The 27545-nt window shown below is 38.6% G+C and overlaps 1 protein-coding gene and 1 long non-coding RNA gene across 2 annotated transcripts in view; one reads left to right on the top strand and one right to left on the bottom strand.

Annotated features, from left to right (window-relative positions):
* LOC122534291 (B-cell receptor CD22) overlaps positions 1-27545 on the bottom strand; it is a 289325-nt gene that overhangs the window by 141743 nt on the left and 120037 nt on the right. The window contains exon 4 of the mRNA XM_043664794.1: positions 14816-15157. Coding sequence (XP_043520729.1) covers positions 14816-15157 — 342 coding nt within the window. The remainder of the gene's footprint in view (positions 1-14815; positions 15158-27545) is intronic.
* LOC122534277 lies at positions 6763-8245 on the top strand. Its single transcript, XR_006307859.1, has 4 exons — positions 6763-6828; positions 6919-7026; positions 7476-7770; positions 8132-8245. It is a non-coding gene; the product is annotated as an uncharacterized LOC122534277 (long non-coding RNA).

Below are 27545 nucleotides of genomic sequence, written 5' to 3'. Positions count from 1 at the left end.
TGCTGTACATACCTTCAATAAAGTCATAACTGTAGAATAACAGGAATAAAATTGTAATTGTTGGATAACTAGATTAATTTTATAAAATAACTTGAACAAAATTTTCGTTGTAAACTTGGACGAAATCTATGATTCAACTGATTGCCTAAGAGCATTGTCCGTCACTAAACGTTGCTGAATGTATACTGAATCTTTGCAAGAACGTATCGGTACTATGAGCTACGAACTTCGTAGTTTGTATATAGTTTTTATTTGTAGCAGGAGTTCCAACAACGCAGAGTCCAAGAACTAACTTCATTGTTTACTACATTGACAGCCTAACGATAATCCTGCATTCACAACATTCTGTTTTTATTAATATACTACGCACTTCTTAGTTACATAATCCGTTTCGACTGAAACACAATTTTTTTTAATCTGTGTTTCTTTGTTCCATAATATTTATTATATATGTACGTATTATACCGAAATATGGCTATAACGTTGCTTTTACAACACGATATCCTAGAAATTTAGTTTCCATATATAATAGATAATAATATCCTAATAATATCTATAATAGAATAATTTCTATAATAGAAATTTCTATAATTTCTATAATTTCTATAATAGAATAATTTCCTAAAAGTACTAGTAATTTATTTGTAATACCGATTCGATCTCTGGTCTGGAAACAAATTCTTTATTGAGTCCGAACCTGCTTTAACCTTGCGGATTATTATTTGAAATATTCAATTTTCAAGTAAAAGAATTATCGTAGATTTACGTCGTAGGACGAAGAGGAATTTCAAATTTTCTCCGATTTTCAATGAAAAATTCCGAAGATGCTTTGCATGAAAGTCGCAAACTTTTTAATATAGAACGATCTTCGGCGGGAATAACGAACGAAAGCACTCGAAGCTATCGTGTGCTTGCCGTGCGAGGGAGGCTTGTTTAAATTCTTCCGGAGTAATTTTCCGGAAAACCAACGTTCATTGAAATCTCGCTTGAAGCGCGTTTAACGGGTAGAACGGGATCACCATTCTCGAGAAAACCGTAACGAGAACAAAGGGAACGCGCCACGCGAACGTATTAATGGATCGCGTAACGCATTTAATTATATTAATAACACCGGCACGATAGGGAGGAGGATTCCACGAATTCCTACATGCCTCTACACGGAACTGGAATTCCTCTTTCTTCAGCGGATTGAAATATTGTAATGCGCGTTTCAGAACAATGAGGGTGAGATGGAGTGGGGAGGGGGGAGGGGGGGAGTGGGGTGGAAGGATCGTGGAAACGCAGAGAAAGTAATTACTTCTCCGTGAAAATGCGAGTGCTAATTTTATGGCGAAGGAAGGAAAAAAGGGGAAAGAGAGAAGGGCGAAAGGGAAAAGATGGAAACAGCAGAGATATAGATAGAGACGAGAGGGGGAGGGGATCTTTTAGCAGGAATTAAACGCGTGCACGTGTTTGAAACGGACCGTGGAGTACTCTCGTACACGATGACGATATCTCTGTTTTGATGAGAAAGTCATTCCGCGCGCATTCACGTTTCATGCAGCCGGAAATCATGACGAGCCTCACCATATCGCAATTTGCGTTTCGCACTGCCGCGGCCCCCTCCCCACGACTCTGTTGCTATATTATCCGTCCACTGGATCCTATCGATGGCAAATTTCGCAATAATATTGCGAAACTTCATCCTCTCCCCTTCAAAGTTGGTGCAAATATCGGCTATTTACGCCCTTCGAAATGTTTATCCCTCCGTCACCCTGGAAAAAGATAGTTTCCGGCGTGCAAGCACGACACCAATGGTGGTGAATTCCAGAAATTTATCTCTCGCGGCTGACTGAAAGTCGTCGCAACTTGTGCCTGCTACGTGCGACTTGTACTTTTCTCGATAAATTCAACTCAAGACGAAGGACGCCGGTTCGAAGAGGAATTCAGCGGGTCATTCTCTTTTCTTTGTTTTTGTTTTTTTTTTTTTCTTTTTCTTCTACTCGGGTAGTCGAAGTTTATCTTCGATTAGTATAACGGAAAATAGTTCTCCTTGTAGAAGCAACCCTTCTGTTTTCCGTCAAAGTTGAGGTTTCGTTTCATCCTTTTCTATTTGAAGAATAGCGTACCAGCACGGTAATACTTCGAACAGAGTTTCCCCCTTTTTTCTTTCTTTCTTTCTTTCGTTATCCTCTAGAAAAAAGGAAGCAAACGTTCTTGGAAACCTACTCGCCGAGGCAGCGTAGATGGCTAATTAAATAAAAGAGAGAGTATCAAGCCGCGGCAGTGAAAAAAATTGGAATAATTCTAGCGAAAAATTGGAAACCCTCAAATTAAACGAGCTAGCCCTGCGTGAATCACGGGAAACCATTCCTCGGGCGAGGTAAGAAAGTCGAAGAGAAACAGTTGACTCTTTCCTTCTTCTCCCCTGCCCGACGCCATCGATCCCTATTCATTCCTTTAATAAACGTTTAATACAGGTAAGCCTTGGAATTTATTTCAAAAGAGATTTTTTTCCTGTGTATCTCGTTGCGGTGCACGTACAAAGGGGCACCTCAAGTGGCAATTAGTATGCCGACATTTCGAGCGGTATGGATAACTAAGAATGTTATTATCTGCTACCAAAAGGAATATCTCGATACCAATTTACACAAAGCCCGTCGAAAGGGGTTGGAGGGATCGTGAGGTACAATACTTCCATTCATTCCTTTGAGAAATCGCTCCTAAACGAGCGACCAGACAAAAGGGGAACAATAAAACCGACTATTTTTTTCTTTTTCCTCTCCATCCTTCTTTGCACCTGTCCTTTTGTTACCAGACGGATTCGTTTCACTTGACACGAAATTTCACTTAGGCACGATCTTCCCTCGGTAAACAGTTTTTACTGCGACTCGATGCCAATGGTTCTTTTAATTCAATCAAGTGAGACGAACAACGCGCGATTCACTCGTCAGAGAAAGATGAAAGGAACTGGTTACTTTTGAAAGAAGGGGAAAAGAAGGTGGTTATTATGTAGCGCAGCGGGATATTAGCAATTCTCAGAATGTTGATTTTTGATGCGAACATTTTATTATAGGCACTCGTTCACGAGCTTCTGTCGCTTTCAAAGGGATAAACAAATATTGTGATGCATGCAGAGTTTTTCTTGAATGTTTCGGTTTCAAGATATCTTAAGACTGACATATTTCCATTACGTCGTGTATTCGAAAAGCGAGCCATACTTTTCTATAGGAATTACTTTACAAGCGACCTTTCTTACCAGTAATAAGTTCGTTCGCTTCGAATAACTCATTTTATATAAACCTTACAAGGAAATAATTCCAGAAACCATTATAATATAATCATCTTAACCCTCCTGGTTACTTTACAATTCCTTATCATTTAGAATTACAAAGCATTATAGCGAATATAAAATGTGTAACAATCGTTTCTGTTAACTCGCGTGCACTTGCTTCTATTTACGTATTTCTTTTCATTCGAAACATTCTCCATTATAAAATCTTATTCATGAAAAACGAAAATGTCTCCTTTAGGTTAATATACGATTTACAAGGGAAAATATGCAGTTGAATTGATTAATTGAAATTTTGCAGACGTTACTAATTATCAACGATGATCGAAGAACACGGGAAAAATGATCTGTCGATTTGACATCGAGAATCGAATAATGCGAGCAGCGAATGAGACAAGGGTAGGGGATAGGTACGCGTGGCAGATACGTACACAATGGACAAAGTGGGTCACGTTACATGTGCCGAGGTGCGTCGTAAAGGCATCGAATGCCTTGTAAAATGTCTTTGGCGTTCGTTCTGTTGGAAAATTCGCCCGGTCGAGTGTCGACGAGCGTTCCGACGGCATTTCCGTTCCCTCCGACCCTCGTTCTGTTCCCTCCCTGCCCCGCTTCTTTCCCGCGTCTCTTGCAGCGACATCCGGAAACCAGCAGGTACCATCCGAATATAAATTCGTGGAAAAACGTGGAGGAAAAGGACAAGTCCACCCGTAGGAACGGGTGCTTCGCTATCGGAAGAAATCGCTCGGGAAACACCCGCATCTCCTTCCGGAATCTCGAAGGTGTGCGAGAAGCTGTTCACCTAGAAAATATGCATCTTCACGGCGCTTCGGCTTCGCTGCACGCGCCCGCATCATCTTTGACGCTGCAAGCGTTTCTCCTGGCTCGGAAAATACCTGCTGCCATGCTCGCCGAATTTTTTTCCCTCCCCCCAATTGCCCGGAAACAATTCGGGACGCGACCGTATGTGAATGTGTCACGCTCGAGGAAACGAAACTTATCTGAGAATCATCGTTCCTTATTTCCCTCCCTCGTATTCCTTTTACACTTCGGATCACGAGTGATTTTATGGGTTGGTTGAATATTGAAACGTTGAATTGCACAGCGTATCGGGAGGAATAAAGCAGCATCGATTCGTTTTATTTCGAAATGTAATGGCAGACAGAATAAGCGTGGAATATTCGAAAACGAGATAAGAGAAGAAACAAGAAGTTATAGAGAAATCCCTAACCGAATAACACTCGTTTCTACGTTTCCTATTTTCTCGTTTCCTGTTTCACTATTTTCTCGTTCGCGCTAGCACGCTATTCTATCGTTACCAGGTCATTACCAATATTTCAGGTTGCACTCTTTTGAATTTTCCTATGACAGAACAATTCTTTTATATCTGATCAGTTTCGTACAATAGGAATATGAGAGAATAATTCAGTTCCTTCTGCGATAACATTCTAACGATTTTTCTGGTTTAAGGACAATTGCATTATACTTCAAGATCATCAAAGGTAACATTCGCAGAGATGATGGAGCCTAATGGCGATGGATTCCCATGTTTTAGTTAAGTAAACGACGTAGATCCACGCTGAACTATCTCCACCAGGGAAAAGTTAATCTGCTGATCCACCAATTTTCTACAAAATTCCCTAAATCCCAATTAAGCTTCGAAGTACTTCGGACTGTAGACTAATCATTCCTTTCAAGATTTTCCAACGTTTAATTACTCCGTGTTCTTTTACATAACACACTTGAATACTTAACAAATTCTTTACTTCATTTCTTTACTTCGGTGGGTACGAACTTGAAATATTTGTGAACAATGTTTGGACGAAATACTCTCTGAACGAGAAACGAGAACCGAAACATGCACCGAAGATGAACCGCCGAGGAGTTTCCGGCCATCCTTATTTTCCGTATTTGGAAACTTCTCCACTGTTTTTCAAAGAGTGTTGAACTACAGGAACAGACTGATTGAAGTTCCTCGAACAATTCTTCAGTGGATACAAGAGGATTCTACTCGACTGTCGCTCGTAACGGATCCTCGCGAAACTTCCCGTCTTGCCGACCGTAATTCTCCAAATCGAAACTTTTGGAGTCATCCAACATCGGGCTGATAATTGTTCCCTCTCCGTGTGTGTCTTTCCTGGAAATCGTACGAACTTTACGACGATCGAACTCGAGCAAGTAAATTCAGTCGCGTCGGAATAGATATTTTTGCTCAAGTATTAAATTTCATCGGAATATCGACGTTTTACGAACATTACTTTGACATCTTTGGACGTCTCGGGGGAAAAAAAAGAGATTGATTGACAAATTTAGAAATTTAAAGAAACGGGAACGACCGCTATTCTTCACTGCTGATTTCGATATTAACGATCGCCTTTTCTGTTCCCATTTCTTTTTATTTTCTCTTCTAGTTCCGGGAAGAATCGAACGACCACGATCCAACTTCCGTTTCACGAACTCGTAACTGACCGCAGTTTCCTTCCTCCATCCGCCAAGAGAACAAGCGCGGAAGAATTAAGGGGAACGAAGTGACGTCGAGACACAATGGGACACATTCTCGTTGCGGCCACTGGATTCCGAGGTAAGAGGTAACTTCGTGGGAACCAGAAATAACGGAATAGGTCACGGTGAGTGTATAATTTGCGAAAAAAATTCGTGCCACGATTAACGGGGAGGAACGAAAGGGAATGACCATAAAAATGTAAAAGAATTGATAAGATTTGGCAATAAATTTGCGGTGTAGGGAAAGTATAAATTAATTCCGTCGCCGACGAGCTACAGGATAAACTGTGAAATTTTGCGTACTGAATCCTGTAGTACTTGCTCTATAATTCGGAGCAGTAAGTTTAAAGATTACAAATCATTTATTCACCTTGACTATTATACGTAATCAAATTTATATAAAGTGTTTCTGTTCTATAACATCCCTATATAGTGATCGACGTTCATGTATCGCTTATAAATATTTATAGAACTATAACTAAGTAAATATAATCCAACTAAAGAACACGTAACTTTTATTTATTATTTCAACAAGTTAAACAATATTATTTGTTCCAGTTAAATCAATATACGATAATTTTTTTCAACACCGCGTTCAAAACGCTCAGCGTGAAAATATTTATTGAAACAATTGAATTGCGCAGGAAACACTTGTTTGATCACGTACATTCATTTTTCGCAAAACATCGAGAATTTCTACAGAATTTTCGAACATTTCTACGTTTCAGTTTCGCGCGCGCAACTCTGATTGGTAGAAAAATTGTCTCGCGTGTCAGCCAATTAGAAGTCGTTTAGGGTATGCCAGCTATTATTTTACGATTGAGGATCGTGGCATGTGTCTTAACATTTCACGACGTAATTTCTGCTGCATAGAATTTCTGTCGCCGTTTTTGCATTACTATTAGGTTTGTTTTATTGATACACGTTTATATAGTAATTTATTGGACGTTATTTAGCAGAATTAAGTAATATTTCTAGTAATTTTTCCAGTCTCTTCTATTTGGGGGTTAAAATCATCGATTGTTCGTGCTACTGTCACGTTCTTGGACACAATTCGAGTAAGATTATTGCTTTATTTCAATGTAATTGATGATAATTAACACATTTTTTTTATATTCATTTGGAACTTTTGATTTTTTTCGGTATAGATCAGTAATTTGTTAGAAAAATGATTTCGAAAGAACAAGATGCCACGAAAACTAATGAGAAATTCAGCGAAGATTGAATGCAGATATCCTGAAATTGACGAATTTGATGTATGTATACATTTATACTGTTCTTTTATCGAACCATCAATTATAATTACGTATTTAGCAATTAATTACACATTCATACATCATTAATACGTGACACGAACAAGTTATAAATAATTCTGTAGTTTATTAAGAATATTAACATAACGGTATATTAAACGGTAAAATAAAGCAAATTTTGCATTTTACTGTGTCGTATTAAATATTATCACGTTTAAATAAGAAATTTTGATCTATTGCAAGAATATTTCTCGAATATTTTATAGTATTGAAGGTACTACAGAATTTTTCTACATTTATCAAAAAATGAATAATGGTTAATTGATGATGAATAAATAAAACAATTATTTTTAACTTTCGTTTGAAAAAAAGAGGGAAAACAAAACATTTTATTTTTTTTTTTTTTGCAACTCCAATATCTCTATATTAATGCACCTTGCTTTTGCTTTCAGGGTGTTTGTGAACGTGCACAGTGTGATTGATAGAATCAGTGTTTGCTGCGTAATAGTATTTCCAATATTTTTCAAAGTACAATAGTTTTGATTAAATCTAGTTAGAGTAGTTATACGCGGAAATTAGAGTCAGTGTTTGTTCGTTGATTTTTTTTTTCCTTTTTCTTTTCATAGTTTTTTGAGTTTATTCTCCTTCTTTTTCTTTTAATGTGCACATCTATTTTTAAATATTCATTTCGGTATTAGAGTCAGTGTTTCTATCAAGAGGATCCAGCCTCTCCAGGAAACCAATAGTGTAAGTATCTTTATTTTATTTCTTATATTTCGTTTAAATTATTATTCATTAAGAAATAAAATATCAATATCAATATCAATATATTTTTAATTATAGGAGAATCCAAAATTTTTGATATTAGTTTTTCAAATCTTACATTTCAAACTTTCATACTAAAATTCCAATTTTTAGCATCATTAGAATTTAAATCTTCGTTATTATCTATTTATTATTAAAATTCTATATTTAACAGAAAAATAAATTTTTATTGTCAGACTTTTTAAATAATAAAAATAATATATTAAATAATATTAAAATAAAAAATAGTCTTTAAGAACGAATTATAATGTTGTACATTTTTTTTAATTTCCATGATCTCCAGTGGTGATCTTTCGTGACCATCATTTTTATCTTGTTTGCTACAGTATCAACAACAAAATTCTTCTAACCGTGAGTTGCATATACTTTTATTTCTTTGGTTATTCAATCATTTCTTCGAATTAAAAATTCGAATCAACAAGAGTGACCAATTATATTATGCAGAATTTTTGTCAAGTATAATGACTGGGGGTATTTATTATATCAGTGACATAGTCAAATATCTACATTGACGTCACATATCACGTAGTATTATTATATCAGAGAGTAGTAATATTTTTCTGTTTCTGTGTTTTATACATTAATTTATTAATTTGTACGCCAAGTCTTTTTGCGTTTTCAATAATAATGTGACGTTAATAATGATATTAATACAATATTAATTGCTATAATTGATATGAACGATCAATATTGAAAATTAGTTTGGTTACTTGTAAAGGCGGAACACGTTCAATATGGATATTTGCAAAAGTCAAACGTCAATAAAATGTGAATAGGCACTCGTATAAATAATAAATATTAAAATGACTTCAATTGAGAGATCTATAGTGTAGACATTGACAATATTACTTGGTTGCAACGAAAATTGAAATTATTATCGTAATAATGTAAATTACCGTTGTATTAATATTCATTTTTCATTTCATTTCCCGTCTCACGGTAATATTCTGGATAATTTAATTACTTTGTTTTTCATGCCACAAACTTCATTTTAATATAACAAAGTAACTCGATACGGAGGAAATCGTGAAGTTTAATTCTTTCTACTCGAACATGTACGATATTAAATTTCACGTGCAAAAAAAACCAGCGATAGGTAGATTTTAGAATCAGAGCAACAAGTTTGTACACTGTCTTTGTGCTTTGATAGAGGAATCGCCTGAGGTTCTTTTCATTAATATTTCACTTATCGGATTTTAGCTTCTCTTGAAATAAATAAATATATTTTAATCGTTCTCCATATATTTTTCAATATCAGGATTTCAATAATTTAATCCATTAAAGTGAAAATAAATGAGAGATGAAATGAGAAAATCTTAAGTTAAAGAAAGTATTAGTCCGTTAGGTACAAAACAAATACACTAATCACGTTTTTTAGCTCAGGATTTTTAGGTTTAACCCCTTCTGCGTTTATCATCAGAATCTCGCCTAAATTTTTCTCGGGTAAGATGATTATAATTTATAAATTTAATATAATTTTTCAGCGACTGACGTTGCCTTAGTATCGTGCACGTATTTTCCATGAAATATATGTGATTAGATTGTAGAATTGCATCCTTGTTCCATTCACTATGATTTATAATATTAAAACACTTCACAAATAATAACTAAATTTTTATTAAATATTATTAATCTTAAATTTCAAGATTGGTCTTCAATTTATTACTGTCTGTCTATAAAGTTATTTCTTTAAAAGACCAATCATTTCTGAGTATTCATAATTAAGATTAATTATTTTAATCGCGCATTATGTAATGCTAACCTTTGTCGGTCGATTTCAGAAAAATGATATGTAAATTAGAATGAAAATAAGAATAAATTAGAAGTGTAGATCCTTGCCCTCGAGTGTCATATTTAAGAATTATAAAGTGAGTGTGTTGATGTTCTGTTTTGATTGCTACTTTTTAAATATAAAATTAGATAGGTGGATAGTGTACTTTTTAGTGTGAATGTGAATCATGTAGTTAGAGTTGGTTGGCACAGTTTCTGATCGGATAGGCATGTTTCCGCGTGACCAATCTGTTTTTGGAATCATAATTTGAGGAATCGGCGGTGAAGCTGGCACGAGTCTCTGCCTTTGCTTATCGATTTCTTAAATTTATTATCGCGGTCGTGGTCGCGAGACAGGGAACGAGTTCGAGATATTATATGATCCTTTTAATATTAATTACCATTTTAGTTAGGATTGCGTTGATAAATAATTGCAGTTCTTTAAGTAATGTCTATAAAATAATATCCTACATTTTTCAAGATTGCAACGGTATACCTTAGTTATTGAATTTAGTTATTGAATTGCAAGGATGTAATTACAAAATTTTTATTTATTTATTTTTCTCTGTTAGGTGTAGTAAGCAAGACTCATGGAAAATTTTAGATTTTTGCTAAGTATATTAAATTATAAACAATTTTTAAGTTAAGTTTTAGTGATAGCTAAAATTCAATTAAATTTATTGATTAGTAGGATGTTAATAGGAAATAGCTAAGTATGTTAATATTTATGTAAACCAAATACATTATATGAATGGAAGATAGTCTTTAAAGATAGATAGAACAACTTCTCTTTTAATTATCAATTATTTTCGTGAAAATGTAGAACATTGATACAAGTACGAAATATCACACAGAGTTACAAAATCAGTTTAAGATTTAATTCAAAGTCATGAAGAAAATTTAATATTGGTGATAATACTGAAGTGCTAAGAACGTTGTAGAGCTTTCAATATGGTCTGTCTATTCTGCACCTCATCTATAATTCCTCTTCGACAATGTCGAGTTCGTATTACCGTGTTGTGGTTTAAGAATTTCATTGAAAAATTCAAGGGAAAATTCGACCAGCGTCGTCGCGAAATTTCGGTGACAGTGAATCTCCGAAATTCAATTTCCCTAAAGGACTCACGTAATTTTACGTGCAACAACGAAAGACCTTACACACGACCATTTTCGAAAACTTGAAGTAACAGGGATCTCGCTCGAAAAAGGTACGTACAAGAAGCTGAAACAAACTATGTCACATCGAACGTTATCGTGATCTCTTCTTTGGCTCTGTTGTCCCTTGCTATTTCATTTCTCAGAATGAGATACGAACGCGAAATCTCTTTTCTACTGCGGTAGAAACGTCTCGAAGAAATTAGTTCTCTCCGCCAGTTGCATCAACGACTCTAATTTGATTGCAGTAAATCCTCGTACAGCTTTCAGTGTCATGGGAAAATTTTCTCGAACAATGAACGGCCGGAGCAACGAATTTCCGGCCAGTCGAAAAATTTCTAGTAAATTACCAGAAGATTAGTAACCACTAAAAATAGCAAATATACATCATCAACAATTTTTAATATTTTCTTTTCTTTTCGTTCATTGTTTTCTCTGTTTCTTGTCTCTGTTTGCTGAATTATTCACTCATAATTGCATAGTTTCCGATATACTATTTCGATTGACTCCCACGAGAGAGTTTAGTTTTGTCCATAATTGCATACTCCCACGATACATTTTAATTGATTAAGCTTCTTCTTCTCTCATTTCCGGGTGTAAATGATCTGATTCGATATTCACTTCAGTTTCCAATTAGCGTCGAGTATTTCTAATTGAATGATAATTGGATTTTCGCTTGTGCAATATCGTTTGGGATAATAGATTTAAAAATGTCAAATCTGAGGTGATTCGCTCATTCGTAATTTTTTGTTTGTAAATTTATTTATGAATTTATAAATTTTCTTCTTTACATTTATTATTTTGTATTTACAACCGTTCTGCCTTTATTATTTTGAATTTACAACTGATCGGTCATTTATTAAATATGTTGTATATTGATAATAAATCGTTGTATATATTAATTAAATTGTTGTATATATGTGACACACGAAATCATTTGTTAGTAATCTTTCGGGGATAGAATCACCGTAATTTAATTAATTATTTTACATTAAATTTGTGGGTTTCGTCCTTTTTCTGACGGCTTCCGGATCAAATTTCTAATCAATGCATTTAAATAATTCTCTAGTCCACTTTCTAGGCAATTTCACGTATTTTTGAATGAATTCGAAATGGATTTTATCCGAAGTCTTTTATTTGTGACATATCATGATGCTATCGCCATTATTCCGATATGATAGCTAGATATGGTGAAATAAGAGATAGATAAAAAGCAAACGAAATCTGTGTCCGAATCAATCAGAATTCGTTACGTTTCGTTTTCCAGGATACTCGAGACGTCGCTACTTCTAACTTATTTGCGATTAAATTACAATTTTTCTCCTAAATTTCTCCCCCATGAAACAACGTCACAACGGTGAAACGACCTAACGGTGAAAAAAACGTAACACAATCAAATTACTGCTTTTTTACGCGTGGCGTCATGGTCGTTCGAATAGCAATATTTGTCCCAATCCTAGTACCACGGAAATCCCACTGGCCAGCACGTTTCTATCCACCCCTTTTCCATCAAACAGAGAGCAGACCAGACGGAAAAACGATCCGCGGAATTATAACACTTCGCAGCCGCTCGACTTGAATTAAGCCCATTTTTAAAACGCGCCCGGCGACCGGCCGGGGTTGCTTTTTTCGCCTCGTATCGCGACTTCTTCTGCGTAATATTTCAACGGGAATTGTGCTGGCTACGAAGTCTACGGAAATTAGATCTCGACCGTGGCCACTGGCAATTTCAACGCGGCATCAACTAAATAATACGCTCGTAACTTTTCTTTCATTCTCTCCTTCTCTCTGTCTCTCTCTCTCTCTCTCTCAATGTTCTCTGTTTCCTCTTTGTTACACCGTTCGTAACGACTCGATGTATGCCGAACGAGAAGGGGCAAACCGGGGGGATAAATAGGATTCGTTTCGTTCGAGACGAGACATCGGGGATTAGACCGTGATAGCGAAAATATAGAATGGGATTGGTGACCTAATTACACGGCTGTACGTTGTGTCGAGGACTGCGTTCCAGATAGACTGAAGCTACGACCTAGTTGAATATCATCGTGGAACTTGTCTTTTTTCTTTCTTCTTCTTCTTCTTGGACTGTTCATTTTTTCTCCTCTTTGGCTTTTTATGTGTGAATTATGGTGACGTACGATGTGACATGTTTAGTTGAAATAGGAATAACATGTACGTAGTATTGTAAAAATTGATTTTTTCTTTTTCTTTTTTTTCTCATGTCTGAATTATGATTCACAATGTGTGACGTGTTCGAAAAGTTTCTAGTTAGATATACGTAGGATTATACATAGTGTTGTAGATGAAATCGTAGGACATCGTTGATTTTTTTCTTTCTTCTGTTTTGTATATGAATTGTGACGTGCAGTGGTTGACATGTTTGGAAGTTTTAATTCTAGTTAGACATATAGGTGCAATATGTATGTAGTATTGTAGACGAGTCGTAGATCATCATAAAAGTTGATATATTTCTTTCTTTTGTGTGTATGAGTCATAATATACAGTATACAAAAGTTTTGTTTGGGTAGCTAGATGAATTCTTGTGACAGATTGGTCATTACAACGCTATATGTTAGCGTAATAAATTCTAATTGCTTGGCGTGCTAAACTCGTGTTATTCTGAAGTTGTTGCTGTCACAGAAATGGGATACAACTTCCTACAGAAGCGGAATACGAATTACTTAGATATTCAAATTACGGGGCCGTGTGTAATATACTAAATAACAACATTGATCTTTCCTTGATACATAAAGATATCGTGAAACGGATATCTTGTGTAATATAACTGTACTTTGGCAGTTTTATATTCGCAATTGGAAGTGAAAGAAATAGTCAAGCGAAAAAGAAAGGACAGACGTTTAAAAATGCAAAATCGACAGAGAGAAACATTCTTTCTGTCTCGATAGCTAGCTGGATTCGTGACTTACTAATTCGTCGAATTTGAGAACGAAGAAGAAATACTCGCATTCCGTTTGAAAACACAAAGTTGTCCCGCGGATTTCCTCTGTCAAGCTATTACTTGGAGACGGAGAAACATTCTTTTTATCGTTCACGAAAGACGGAAGATTTTCTATTATTTCACAAAGCATCAGAAAACTCTCCTACCTCGAAGCTGGTAGAGTTGAAGTTTTACGGCGTTGAAGGTGCAGGTCACGATCGGGGATTGAGGGGGGAGGGAGGCGTTGAGAGTTTCTGGGGAAAAAGTGGAAAGGTCGAAGAACAGACGAGACGAGCGAATGACGAGACAGCTTACGACGAAACGCTCGAAATTATAGTTTCAGGCCAGACTAAGATGATGAGTTCCAGATGAGACAGCGACGATAATTCCGGAGCTGTATAAAGACGGTTTGAAACGAGATATCACGCTGTGTGTGTTCGTCGTGTTCATGCTGTCAATGAAATCTTACGGTCTTTCTTCGACCGTTTCATTTGTCGCTGAAATTTTACGAGAAACTCATTTATAACGCGCCGGGTACGAATAGAACGGTGCTGCATTCATAAACTCAAAGCGGCGTATTGTGCGATAGAGAATGAGACGGTGTTTGTCAAACGGGCGCAACGAGCTTGCTTTTGTGTACAAGAAAAGAAAGATTCAGGCACCTCGTTCTTTAATTTTAATTATCACCTTAAGAGTGTAATAAGATTATGAATTTCACTCTAAAAAACAAAAAAAAAAAAAATGCAACTTTTTTACACTTTAAAATATTCTCGTTCTTTTGAATAATTACGTCGTGTATGTAACGTCGTAATATATAAATTTTAAAACATGGTGTAACGTTGTAGCTTGGATTTGTAAGAGCTCTCTTTAAAATCAGACAACAAAAATCATTTTGATCGATATTCTAAACCCTCCTTGGAACTAAACTTCAAACGCGAGAACCTTCTCCTCAAACCTTCCTATCTCACTCTGTTCGCACATCTGACGCAACTTCACTCTCAGGCAACATCTTAACCTTAACCTTAACCTTACTCGGTATAACTAACTCAGACACGAGGCAAAGAAGGGGCAAGCGAAGAGGAAGAAAATTGTAACATTACTCACATTGGACGTCGAGCAGAATACTGGCGTTCATGGGTATGGTGAGGGTGACGTGACGAGCGACGCAGGCAATGGTTGCGTTATGGTGTCCCCTCAAGACTTTAAGGTGAGCTCTACTTCGTCTGCCAGACATGGAAGGCAACACGGTCAGATTGTCCGGCGGTTGTTCCGGACCATCCAAAGTGGCCTGAGACAGAGTCATCCCCCATGCTAAATCAGGCGGCGGGTTTCCACCCTCGGCGGCGCACTCCAACGTCAATTCGGAGCCCTCCTTCACAGGGACGAACTGGTTGCCCGGGTCCAATCGACGATCATCTATCAGCAGGTACGTCCCACGGGGTGCCTCTGCAACAAATCCAACCAGCCGATAAGCTCGCCGACTCGTGGCACCGTAACGATGAAAAATCATGTCCATCGAATTCATTTACCAATAGTATCGTTCAACCGAAGGGGTTGAATTTACCAAATTGAAGGACAGTAATTTCGAAGATGATGAGCAATAGTATTTGGTCGTTGTACCAGATATAAAGAGTAGGAATTGATGAATTTTCTCATTTATATCTTCTTGCCTTATCGCATTAAGTTTTCCAATTTTTACAAAATTCCAATTCATTTATTTTGAACCTTCAGAAAGACCATATTGCTTGAAAAATGAACCAATTTTATAATGAAAATATCGGCATATAATATTTTTTATTTTTCTTATCTGTCATCTTTTTTAATTCGTAGGCTTTTTCGTTTATAAATAGTATAAATTAGAATTCCCTATTATTTCGTTTATAAATAGTATAAATTAGAATTCCCTATTATTTTCACGAGAATTCAGCAAAGTATTCGTTACTGAAGATAATTCGGAAGGTCCATCTGTAAGTCCATTTCCCATTTACCGAAGTTACCCATCGCTAGTTTTAAACACGGAGAATGTAGCCTCGTTTCATTCTTTTTAACAAAAGCATGATGCAAGACCTGTCATCAAACATAGCAGAGGTAATGAAACATTGAAGTAAAATTGAAATTCTGCCCGTAACTGTTGAATATTTCACGTCGCAACGATATTTTCAATGGAAAATCACGGAGGTGTTAACCAATAATTTTCCGCGTCGTTGTTATTCACAGCCAGGCTTTTCGCCGAATAACGTCTATGTTTTTCGCCCGGCTGATACGCCCGTTACGAAAACTCGAACAAGAAAACGTAGATTTCTCCGAGTCCGAGAAGGTACGAGAGAATAGAATAAGAAGCAGTAATAAGAATCATGTTTTCCATCCAAATTGATCGTGTTTATGTAGTCGAAGAGTGTGCCAAGCGTTTCAATGAGATTTCTGCTGTTGCAGAGTTTCGTTTTCCCCGCCGATAAGATCCAGTCACGTTCATTAAATCCCTTCGTGCTCTCGTTCTTGCCAAAAACTGCTTCGCGGGACGCCCCAGGAAACGGATTATAGGAAGGAAAACGCGTGCAGATTTTTCGGGGCCATCGAAATTGCGATCTCTGACACGTGTCCCGATTTCACGTAATAAAATACGCGTTCGGCTGGGAATACCAACAACGCGATTCCCTAGTAGTTCATTCTACTGTATATTTATCGTCTTCCTGTCTCCCGTCTTCCCTTTTCTGGCCGTGTTTTCGCCGCCGTTATTTCCTTCGAACTGTATGAAGATAAAATCGATGGTTTTCTCGAAATTGACAAAAAAGAGAGTTATTATTTGTGTTATCGTTGATAATGTTCGAGAAGAAAAAGGAAACGATAAAAGTTGACTTTTGCCACTTTCAAAACGCAGTAATTCACGCACAACAATAATTTTATTATCGTATTCGGCATTTTTACAATTGTAGCCAATGTCGAAAGCGTTAAATTTCAACTCGACGAAACAGAGGAGCGTGGAGTTGGTTAGGTGTCGAATCAGATACCTGATAAACAGGGGTGAAAATTATATCGAACTATTTCACTTAAACGGAAGGGGTTCGGGGAGAAAACAAAACAACAACAACAAAAGAGAAAAATACGAGAACAAAATAAAAAACAAAACAAAAAACACATGAACATTTAACGACCGTGCTTTGTGTCAGGTATTTTCCAATTTTTCCGATAGGATCTATCGGGGTTGAAGCGGTTCATTATTCACGGGTCCATTCACTTCAAAAGGGAATCCAGGGCGAAACAAAAACTGCGACACAGGGGACAGCGCAAGAATCCTTGTCGCCACTGTTTCCCATCCGCGTCCTCTATCTACAATTTCATCGGAATTTTCGCAATGCCGTGGAACACACGGCGGAAAAAGAAGGAGGGGAAGAGGAGGAAAGAGGTTGAAAGCGTCGAAGTTTTGCGTTTCATTCGACGAACTGAAAAAGGTTGCGCTTGCCCTCTCGATAAATCTGCACGCGTAGTTTGAAATTTTATCCTCGCGTTTTCTGTGAAAACGCCACGGTCGCTCGCGATGCCTGTTCGGTTCTGAATGCTCGGCCGAAATACAGTGGCGAAATTAATAATAAAATCGCGACACGAGATCTCTATTATATCGCCATCGATCCTGTGAGATATATCAGAACCGGCTGTGACGAAGCTCAACCTGAATCGCGTCGCGGATTTCTACTAAAATCTAGTCGAAGTCTTCACGATATTAACATATAATTTTGTGCGATTTTTTAATTTAAAAGAAACAAAATTGTTTTCGCCTGTTAAATATTATAATATTTTTCTGCATTCCCTTTTCTGTAAAAATGCGTAAAAATCCGGAGTCTGATGATCGTCGACGTTTTAATTATCGCGAATGGATATCTCAAGTTCGAGGATCGATCGCTGTTTTCTCCTGAATTGATTTGCAGTTCGATTCTCATGCCGAGTATCTCACTTTCACGTGAGCGCGAGATTGATCAATGTTATTTCATCGCGCGATTTCGTTCGTTTCACCCTCCTCGGGTTCGAGCATCAAGAGGGAAATAGACGTGACCTTTCGGAATAAATAAGCGAGCCCGTTAATTCAGCGTGTTCCCTCTAAGTGAAAAGATAGATCGACTCGGGGCTTATAACCGGAAGATCGTATCGTCGGATCTGAAAGCGGACGGTGGAATCTGAGAAAAATTCAGACACACTTTGCATACACTTTTCGCCTCAATTTTCAGTCTAAAAATCACGAACTTGCTCCGTTGGAAAAGTTCCAGATCTGTGTAATGCGATCGCGAATTGAGCGAGGGAGAGAGAGAGAGAGAGAGAGAGAGAGAGAGAGCGAAGAAAAAGAGAGTTCCCTGGTACGCGCCGGTTATATAATATATTTCTCCGTGAACATACGCTTCCTACTTCAACTTTTCAACGAACATCTCGCCATTCTTAACTAAACTTTTGGAATCTCGATCGTTTCTTAATTTGGTTAGAACCGTGTTCTTGGTGCGTTCATTTTATGTTCAACATGTCAATAATCACTTGACTACGGATGTTTACGCAAGTTTCTATTATTTTTCTTTTTTTTTTTTTTTTAATATAACTAAAGAAATGGAATCTTTCTTTTAACATAACCAAAGTTACATTTTTGATATTTGATTTATTTTTATCCGCTACATAGACGCTATGCATTTCTTCGTATTTAAATTTCATATGAATACCTAAAAATCCGTAATCTAATAACCAGGATCAATTCATTTTTAATTTTATTAACAATTCGATTTCATAGAAGAATTAATTATTCTTCGATAAATCAGTAAAACAGTCTCGCTTAATCTGCAGTGTCTCCTTTTAGTTTCTATTTTCGTGAGTTTTTATTAGAATCCAATTATTAGTGGAAATATTTCACCCTTCTCTGTTTCCTTTGCAAACAATCAATTGCTAGATATTTACACAAAGAAGGAACAACGTTTCGTCATTGGGAGCCTTCTTTTCCAAAAAAAAAAAAAAGAAAGAAAATTTATTGCGAATTGCATCGGAGGCAATATTTAAACATCATTTAAACCTCTTCCCGTTCGAAGTTTCTTCCCTCAAAAAAAAAATTTCCCACGAATGAATCTTTTTGCATGCTGCGGCGGATAACCAACGGCGAAACAAAACGGGATTCCAATACTGTATCAGAACCGTATGCAATTTGTTTCGCGCGCTGGTTGAAAAATCAGCGGACGAAAGATTGGGAAGTCGAATGGAATCCATCGAGTTGCGTCTCGTGTGTTCGCGAGCAGAGAAAAGAAAGAAGAATTTCATTCTCGTGTTTCTCCGTATTAGGGAGGGAAATCTGATGGAAAAAAGCGTGGGTTGAATGGCGCGGGAGAGAAGAGATATCGCATAGAAGTGGAATTAACGGGCGCAGAGCGCGAGCTACTTTTTTGCTCGTTAAGTCAAATCGGTTCGAGAGGAACCGTTCAATCCGTCGTTCGGCTACGAGGTGAACGCGTCGTAGATTTTTCACGTAATAAAGTGGAAATAAAGTGGTTTGGCCGGTGACTAACCGGGAGGCTTGCTGCTCCCTGCGTCTATTCCGGTCACTGAATTAATATCAGTTCATCTGGCAGAGCGTGCAGCGGTGCATCGCGCTAACTCACCGAGAAAAAAGGAAAGACAAGCTCTTGCCGATCGAAGGGGATTTAATCGCGAACGCGAATCGAATTATATTGTACAGCCGGAAATCTCGCATCCAACGCGCGTTCCCCGTGTTACCGTTTCACCGTAGATAACGACTCATATTTGATTTCTATTTCCTGCGGGGGGGGGGGGGGGGATTTCATCGGGCAAACATGCAGACGCGAAGCTTGTAAAATGCCTGAATCGCCGACGAGTCGTCGACGATACCGAGAAAGGCGGAGTCGATAAAAAGTTTTCGCGATTACCGTGTTTCTGTTTCCCTGTGGATTCGATTCGCCGCGAAACACGCCCGATTCTCGAACATCGATTCATCGCGATTCGGTTACGGGATGTGTTTAATAATCGTGAAACGCGGCCCGGCGATTCTCGTTATCGGCGAAAAATAGGTATCGTGAGAACGGACGGGCGGGTGGATTACCACCGTTGGCGATCGAATACATATTTTGGCCGAATTCGCGAGAAATGGACGGATTATTTCGGATTTGAGATTTTAAAAATTTCGCGCGGAATTCAAGCGAACGAATTTTCCTCCATGGGATTTATTTTACATTCAGGTTGGATCACTAACCAACCTGGAATTGTGAAGATTGCAAAAGTTTCGATGACGCGAAGGACTCCCAGAATTCCTTTCCAACATGCAAAACATTTGTTAACTTGTCACTTTGTATTACATTAAATTTTCGCTTACACCTTTTCGCCGTATCGATCAAATTTCTTTTTAGTATAATAATTGGAGTTTATATCTCAATTGCTAAAGATAATACAGAACAATTTTACCGAAGCATTTGATTCACCTTTGGTAACTTTGGTAACTTGAATTTCTAATCTCTTAAATAGTATAATTTCCCGATTTACGTGATTCTTATTTTTCCATTCTGTCGTCTCGCTTAGAATTCAAATACGTCTTAGATTTGTAAATATTAAAACTATGTATATTCGTAAGAATTTATTCATCGTTTCATAATCCTGAAAGATTTTTGCCAAGTGATGACCCGGTTAAGAGGTGAACTGCTTTTTATTTATATTTTTCGCACATTTCGTTCCGTTAGATATTTCCCCTTGTATTTTTATATTTATGTTGGTGATATTCTTAAAACGTTATATATCTGGCGGTTCACCCCAGCTAGGTGGCCGGCGTGTAGAGAGAAAGTGCCATTCCCTCCCGGAATTCCGGTTCAATAATAGGCGCGAGGGTGCGCGTTTTAGCCGGGAAGAAGGCGCGCACCGGTCGCGTTAATACAGAAACATAACGCTAAAAACAATTTTGAACGGTGCCGAGCCGCGTTTCGCACATATGGCGCCACGTCTGGCCGAACCAGGAATTCCCTTGGTATCTGTGGTTCGTAAAATTTCACAATATCGCCGGCACGACCTCCTTCGACGATCGATTTCGCCGCGAATATCAGACGGAATTCCCCGCGTTGAACTTCGAGGACAAAAAGAGCACAGGGGGAACAAAAAAAGACGAGAAGGAAGAATAAATTTGCGAAAGCGAGGAGGAGGCATTGATTTTTATGGTTGGTGAAGTACACGATGTTTCGTAAATATTTTTGTGAGGCTTCAGGTAGAATTTAGTCGCCACGTCGAGCAAAAATTACGAAATTACGAGAAGGCGTAAAGAAAGTCTAGTCGATCAGGGTCTGAGAATTTACGTGTATTTCGGATACACGTTCTGTGTGCGAAATATACACGGTATCTTCTGTCAGTAGAGTAGTATCGACAATGATTTCAGAAGAAATGTTAAACTAACAAGTGTCAAACAGAAAAGCGAATAAAAGTTGGCCGAGGAGAAATCGATTATTTCACTCGGCGGTATTATAATGCAAAGAAACTGAAACAAGATATCACTGAAGAAATTCGTGTTGAATTACAATAAGGTGCACTTCATTGATAGTTTCCTGCGATAACGTGGAGTGCAGGAGGTCTGACGAATTTCTCGACGGAACTACTGAAACTGACGCTTGACTAGATAGATTCTCAACTGAATTTCAGCTTGACAGATCTTACCGTGAATATAGTAACGCGCTGTAACATATCTCTATCCAGGTTTCACGTTCAAATCGTTCGACCAGCGTACATGTAAAGATTCACTTAGCACCATCGTTTAAAAAATTGTCGCTTATTCCCGGATCGGCGAGCAAATGACATTGCTCGCGACTTTATTCCATTCGACCGGCAAAAAATTGTTCTCCGCGAAATCGCGTCTTTCGCGACGATTATTCGGCGCGGTTCTCATTAACGGAGACGCTCGTAATGTCCCGAGTATTAAACGGGTGTCGTTCGCGTTTATTGCGCCCTACGCCGTTTAGTTTTCACTATCGCGAGTCGCGTTATTGCCTGAAAGATTCATTGTTACTCGTTAAGGAGACTTGACGCTCGCGAAACCGGTAACGGGGTTGCCTCCGATCCCCAACTTTGGGCTGGAGGTTCAACTTTCAATCCTGCTAAAATTCGAAAGTCCCTGTCAAGAAATTTCGCCCGGAATCTCAATTCTCTGCAAAGAAGCGCCGGAGAAAACTGTATTTGTAGTGTCTGCTGGAAACTCGGCGACCCGATTAATTATTGTTGCGCGATTTTTGAAAAGTCGTCTGAGAGAGGATAGACTCGAGGCAAGGATGTAACACGGAGTTGCTGACGGCGAAACTCGTCGTCGAAGCGTTAAATATTCAGAGGCAGCTTCCGAGGAAAGAACCACGTTTTTTGGTAGTCTTTTTATTCGAGAGAAGTATTCCCGTTACTTGGAAAAACGGTACTTTTTAAAATCTTTTCTTTTTTTCTTTTTAGACTCGTTTCAGTCACGAGTCACGTGATTTATATACCAGCGAAAATAACGTTATACTTCTTATACTTTGTGAAAAATTGATCCACTTAGGACCAACATTGCGCAACATATCATTCGCAGTCCTGTCCAATCAATTTCTTTAATTAATATTATCAATTAATTTCGATCAACATATATTATAATTTGCTGAATACTATTTCGTTATCACGACATCGTGATAAATTATTTCTCCCTCCTTAATAAGCAATTTATTAAACGACGAGAAATAATAAATACCATGGTGCAATTTATATAACCTTGAGAATACAATTCCGTGCTATTAGTCGGGCTATATTCTAGACCTACTCTACTTGTCCGACCATGAACGGTTTCTCTTTTATTCAATCGTCGTCTCTACACTACACTGCAGCCGCTTGTCTGATCGCGTACAGTCTCATACTACTTGTCGACATCTACTACATCGATCTGTACCACTGTTATCTCAATATGTATCGTCTATACTATTTGTGTGCTCGATCTGCACGCGATTTATGATATTTTCCTGATCAGGGAAATCTTCGCTCTACTTATCTGATCCAGAAGGGTTCCGACATTGCTTACATAGCAAGAGACGATTTCTGTAATACTGCTCTGCCCGAGCAGAGATACGATCCCCATATCCGCTCAAAGACGGTTTCGTTCCACTTATACGATTACACGATTCGACTTGTACCGCTGTCTAATCTAAAACGAGAGCTCTGCCCTACGCAAGGAAAATTGCACGACGTTCCCCTTTCCCAGACTATTACGTAACCGTCGGAACGCGCGAAAACCGAACCAAGTCAACTCTACTGTATCTCGGAGAGGCAAAGGGCAGAGAGAAACAAGAATATGGCCGTTTCGCGGTGAAATTCGAATCGATCGCGCGCGATCAGTTCAACGAAGAGGACGACGACCACGTATCCGGACAACTCAATCCGGGGCTGCAGCAGGCCTCGACGTCTTTTGCAATAATCATTCGACTGGCTCCGGGGCAGGCAATAAATAGACGAGATTTAGAGTGGTTGCCCGTGGGGAAAAGTTCTCACGAGTCGGCACGCATCGCCGCGTTCGATCGGCTTTCATCGTTCCTGCTCGTTGGTGTATCTGGTGCGGAAAGATTAGCCTGTACTCCTTTTACGTTCCCTTCGCCGCTTATTCCCGTTCCCCCTATCTTCGTCGTCGTTTCTCTCTCGCGGCTTCGACCCCGTCGAATTCTTCACCATCGCCGCGATATTCACCGACGAAAAGGAAATCGTTTCTATTAACATACGTTACCGTGAAATTCGAATAGATGGAGAAGCACCGTTCCCAGGGAAAGTATAAATTGATTTCTGTCCGGATGCGAAGAGAAAGAAGGAGAGAGGGTCGGATAGACTTTCTTTCTTTGTTCGGCTGAGATGGACGAGATAGAAAGCAAATATTGGAGCGAATGAAGCTCTCCTTTGAGAAATATTTTCGACCATTCAAATTAAAGAGGTGCTTTCGTTTCGGAAGGATACACTGGATTTTCTTTTGATTAACGTTAGAATCGATCGATCGATTAATTATTCGTCATTGTTGGACGCGTTATGGAAGAACGATGAACGTTCGTTCCGTAGATAATTTTCAAAGGCTGAAATACTGGTGTATTGTTTGAAATTCGGCGCATGTTGAAACAGTATCAAATTACCGGCGAAATGATTTTACCTGATTACAAAGGGAATGTGTGTTCACAAAGTAGCGTGTGAAACGTTTTCATCGCGCACCATGGAAATTATTCGAGTTTTAATTTCTTGGGAAGGAGGAAAAATTAAAGATGGAAAGCAAGGACAATTTTCAATTAGAAATTCCAAAGGGTTAAAAAAATTTCAAAGAGTTGTCTCAGCAAAAGATTCCACAATGGAACTACTAGAATGACCGAAGTGATCAACTTCTAATTTCTCGTAGAAATTTACAATAATGCATTTTTGAAGATTCGAATAATACTAAATGTGTTCATATATTTGCTATTTCTCTGTTAGAAATTTCACACTTTAGTCGTAACCAGAATTTCGCTTATTTAGGAGAAAAGAACCAGCCGGTTTCCAAATTGAAGTTCCTAATTTTCGAAATTAAAAATCTGAGAACTAATGACTGTTACAGAGGAAATCGTTTACTATTTTTGTTACGGTGCATCGATAAAACACGACAGCGAAATTATAGCAAAATATGGATATACGGATATGTGGCTTTAGAGTTGTAATGTTACAAAAGGTTGGAGAAACGACATGGACAAAGCCCACTCGGTAGAACGAATGGCGGTATATTCAATGTAGAACGTTGACGCGGTTGGCAGCTAAGTGTGAAACTCCTACGAATGAGTGCTGCGAGTCGAGGCTCTCGCTAGGGTTTGTGTTTGCATGCGAACGCTCGGCGTTTGGCTGTGCCCCTCGCTGCCGAAAAGAATACCCTCATTGCGTTTCTCGGTGCGCAACAAAGGCGCAACAGGTGCGCGCAGAGCACCGAAAAGAGCGAACGCCCGGAAAGAAATGATGAGATGATAATTTTTCCTTTTCTTTTCATTCTTTCTCCCGGACGGTGCGTGCGATATTGCAGGGAAATTAAGGGACGATGAAAAGAGAAGAGAGCGAGCAGTGGTAAGGATCTTGGAACGATGTTCAAAACTACTTTGGTAGAAACGTCGAAACTTGCTGTCGACGATATCAGTTCGATGACAGATAATTAACAGAATTTTTCATCGAAATTTGCTGAACCTTTCGTGAAATATACAAATAACTATTTGCATTAAAAATGTTTCCATTTCACATTAATTTTCCCGACACGAAGCCGCGATTAGTTCTAGAACAAGAGAGTAGATTTTGTTGCCTAGACGTTGAACAATATCACGACGTAAGATCCGATCGGTCGCGAGTTACTGTCGGAGATCATTTGCATAGCCGTCCCGTTCGAAAGATTTCGAAATCAATTAATCATAATAGGCAACACTGACGTTATTGCGCTCAATATTTCACGATGGGATACAACCATGGGATATTACGTATTAAACTGCAATTCCAAGTCGCTGGTACATAAACAGCTTAAATAATGCCCGATGCGATTCACCCTGACAAAGTTCTATGTCCGGAAACTACTAAAATATCAATAATTCTAAACTACCCTCGTACCGCCGCGACGGGGCAGTGTTGGATATCGAAATAATATCCCCCGGAATGTATAATGTCGCGCGGTAGCTGCGGCGCGCTACTTGCCATTCGTCGGTGTCGTACAGAAAACTCAAGTGTGTACTTTATCTTCGTTCTACTTAATAGCGCGGCAGAATCGTCGATGTTTGATGATGACAAATGTTTAATCACAGACAACATTCCCAAAACCACTTCACCAGCACACAGTTGCGCTCGACGGCTCGCATTGCCCGATTCTATTTCGATCTATGCTACTTACTAACCAAACACTGACCTGCTCTACTTTCCAGATATCTGACCGTGCATAAACCTATTTTATTTCCCGCGTGTCTGCCCATATACTCGAGCTATACCACTTGCAGTGCGTCGGTTACGTGCTGGTCTATTCTACTTTCCCCATTTCCGTGTGTCTGTATCGGTGTATTATCCGCGCTCGCTGGTCTAGCCATGCACGAACCTCTTTCACTTAATTCGCTTCGGTGTTATCGCGGTCTTTTATCGCAGATTCTATCCGTGATTAAATACAGCTACGCGATAATTGCGGCTTTATTTTTTTTTTTTTTATTTGTAAACGTGGTTATTCCTGTGATGTTTCCCGATTTTCTCGAAAGATTCGTAATTCGCATGAATCGAAACCTGGATGCTTTGAGTTAATTAATTTACTCCCACTTTGTACGAGGCACGTTTTGTTAGTGATTTCTACGTTGAACGTGACTTCTGGACCGCGGATTTTTCTGTGCATCTGTGGAACGTACAAGGATGCAAAAATGCAGAGAATGCACGCGATTTGCTATAGTAGAAATTGCATAAAAATCTGGAATCAGCATCTACGTTCTGGATATTTTGATTTTTCGGAAGATTCACCATTTGGAAATTGTTTGAAACCGAATGCTTTATATTAACTAACGCGTACCATAGTTCAAGCTATTTTCTACTTTTATAAGATTCTTTTATAAATTTCAGCTTGCATTCAAAAATACGTTCCGTTAATAAATTTCAATTTGTGAATTTTGACATTCACACACACACACACACACACACACGCGCGCGCGCGCAAAAATGGCTAGACCGAAACGTTAGGTTAGTTTAAATTCCTAAAACGGTTTCGCGCGTCGATCTCGAGCGGGTGTTCCAAATTAACGCTCATATTCACGGACGGAGAAGTGGCAGAGTTCAAAAATCCGAAATTATACGCGCGGGAACGTCGCGAAAGAAACGCTTTAATGGAAAGTGGTTTTCCCAACCGACGAACGACTTCGTTTTACGAATGCGCATATATTTAAAAAGCCGAGCAGCGGCGGCGCGCCTCGTGTACGTTCACGCGTCTCGAGCAATTTCTGTTCGCACTGTGCGCGCTGCAATGAAGTGCTTTTAATTATGAAAGTATCCACTTGTTCTGGATTGAGAAAAAAAAAAAAGAAAAAACGAAGAAAAAGAAAGGAAAAGAAAAGGAGGAACGTAAACTTTGTGGCGGAAATGTAATCGAATACGACGATCAAAAACCGCCTCAAATTACATCGAGACGCGTACACGTAACTCTTATGCGAAAGCAATCAAATGATCCCCCCCCCCCCAATGTCAACCATGACTCGTTTATTCTCGGATGGAATATAAAGCGTGTTCTCACTGTTTGTGTATGTTAATGTAAGAAGAACAATTTGGAAAGAGGGGAAGTTAATAGAATTCCTAATTAGAATTAAGCGGAATAAGTAAATGCGCGAGCAGACGACGTGCAAGATAGAGTAGGTCAACGTTTATTCGTCGATCCAGACAAGCAAAGTGCATCGGTACTCGAGAAAGAAACACACGGGTGGGGAATCTTGTAAATTCCGACTTTATTCGGATTTCGCGAATTTCATGGCAATAATTTCAACGATAATAGACAGTGGAACAACTCGCCGGGGAAAAGATAAGCGCTCTCGCGAGCGTTGTTTAAATTCAGTTATACTCGTGCGCGGGTGGAACATCGGTGGAGAATTATCTTGGCGAAAATTCCTCGGCAAGAAGGCGAGACGGAGGTCTCGGGACGATATTTCGAAACGAGTACCGCAAATTACGGTGACTCGCGACGTCTATCCGGCGTACGAGTTCGAAGTCGAGGATCCCTTTAAAATGCAAATTATCTCGGTGGACCGAGAACCAAACGAGACCCGTTACTTTTTGCGCGCAGAGCAGAGATTGTCGACCCGAACACCCCTCGGATACGTTA

This window comes from Frieseomelitta varia, unplaced genomic scaffold (genome assembly GCF_011392965.1).
Source record: "Frieseomelitta varia isolate USP_RPSP 00005682 unplaced genomic scaffold, Fvar_1.2 scaffold_582, whole genome shotgun sequence".
NCBI lineage: Eukaryota > Metazoa > Arthropoda > Insecta > Hymenoptera > Apidae > Frieseomelitta > Frieseomelitta varia.
The sequence above is the reverse complement of the archived record's forward strand: the minus strand, read 5'-3'. Positions and strand labels throughout refer to the sequence as shown.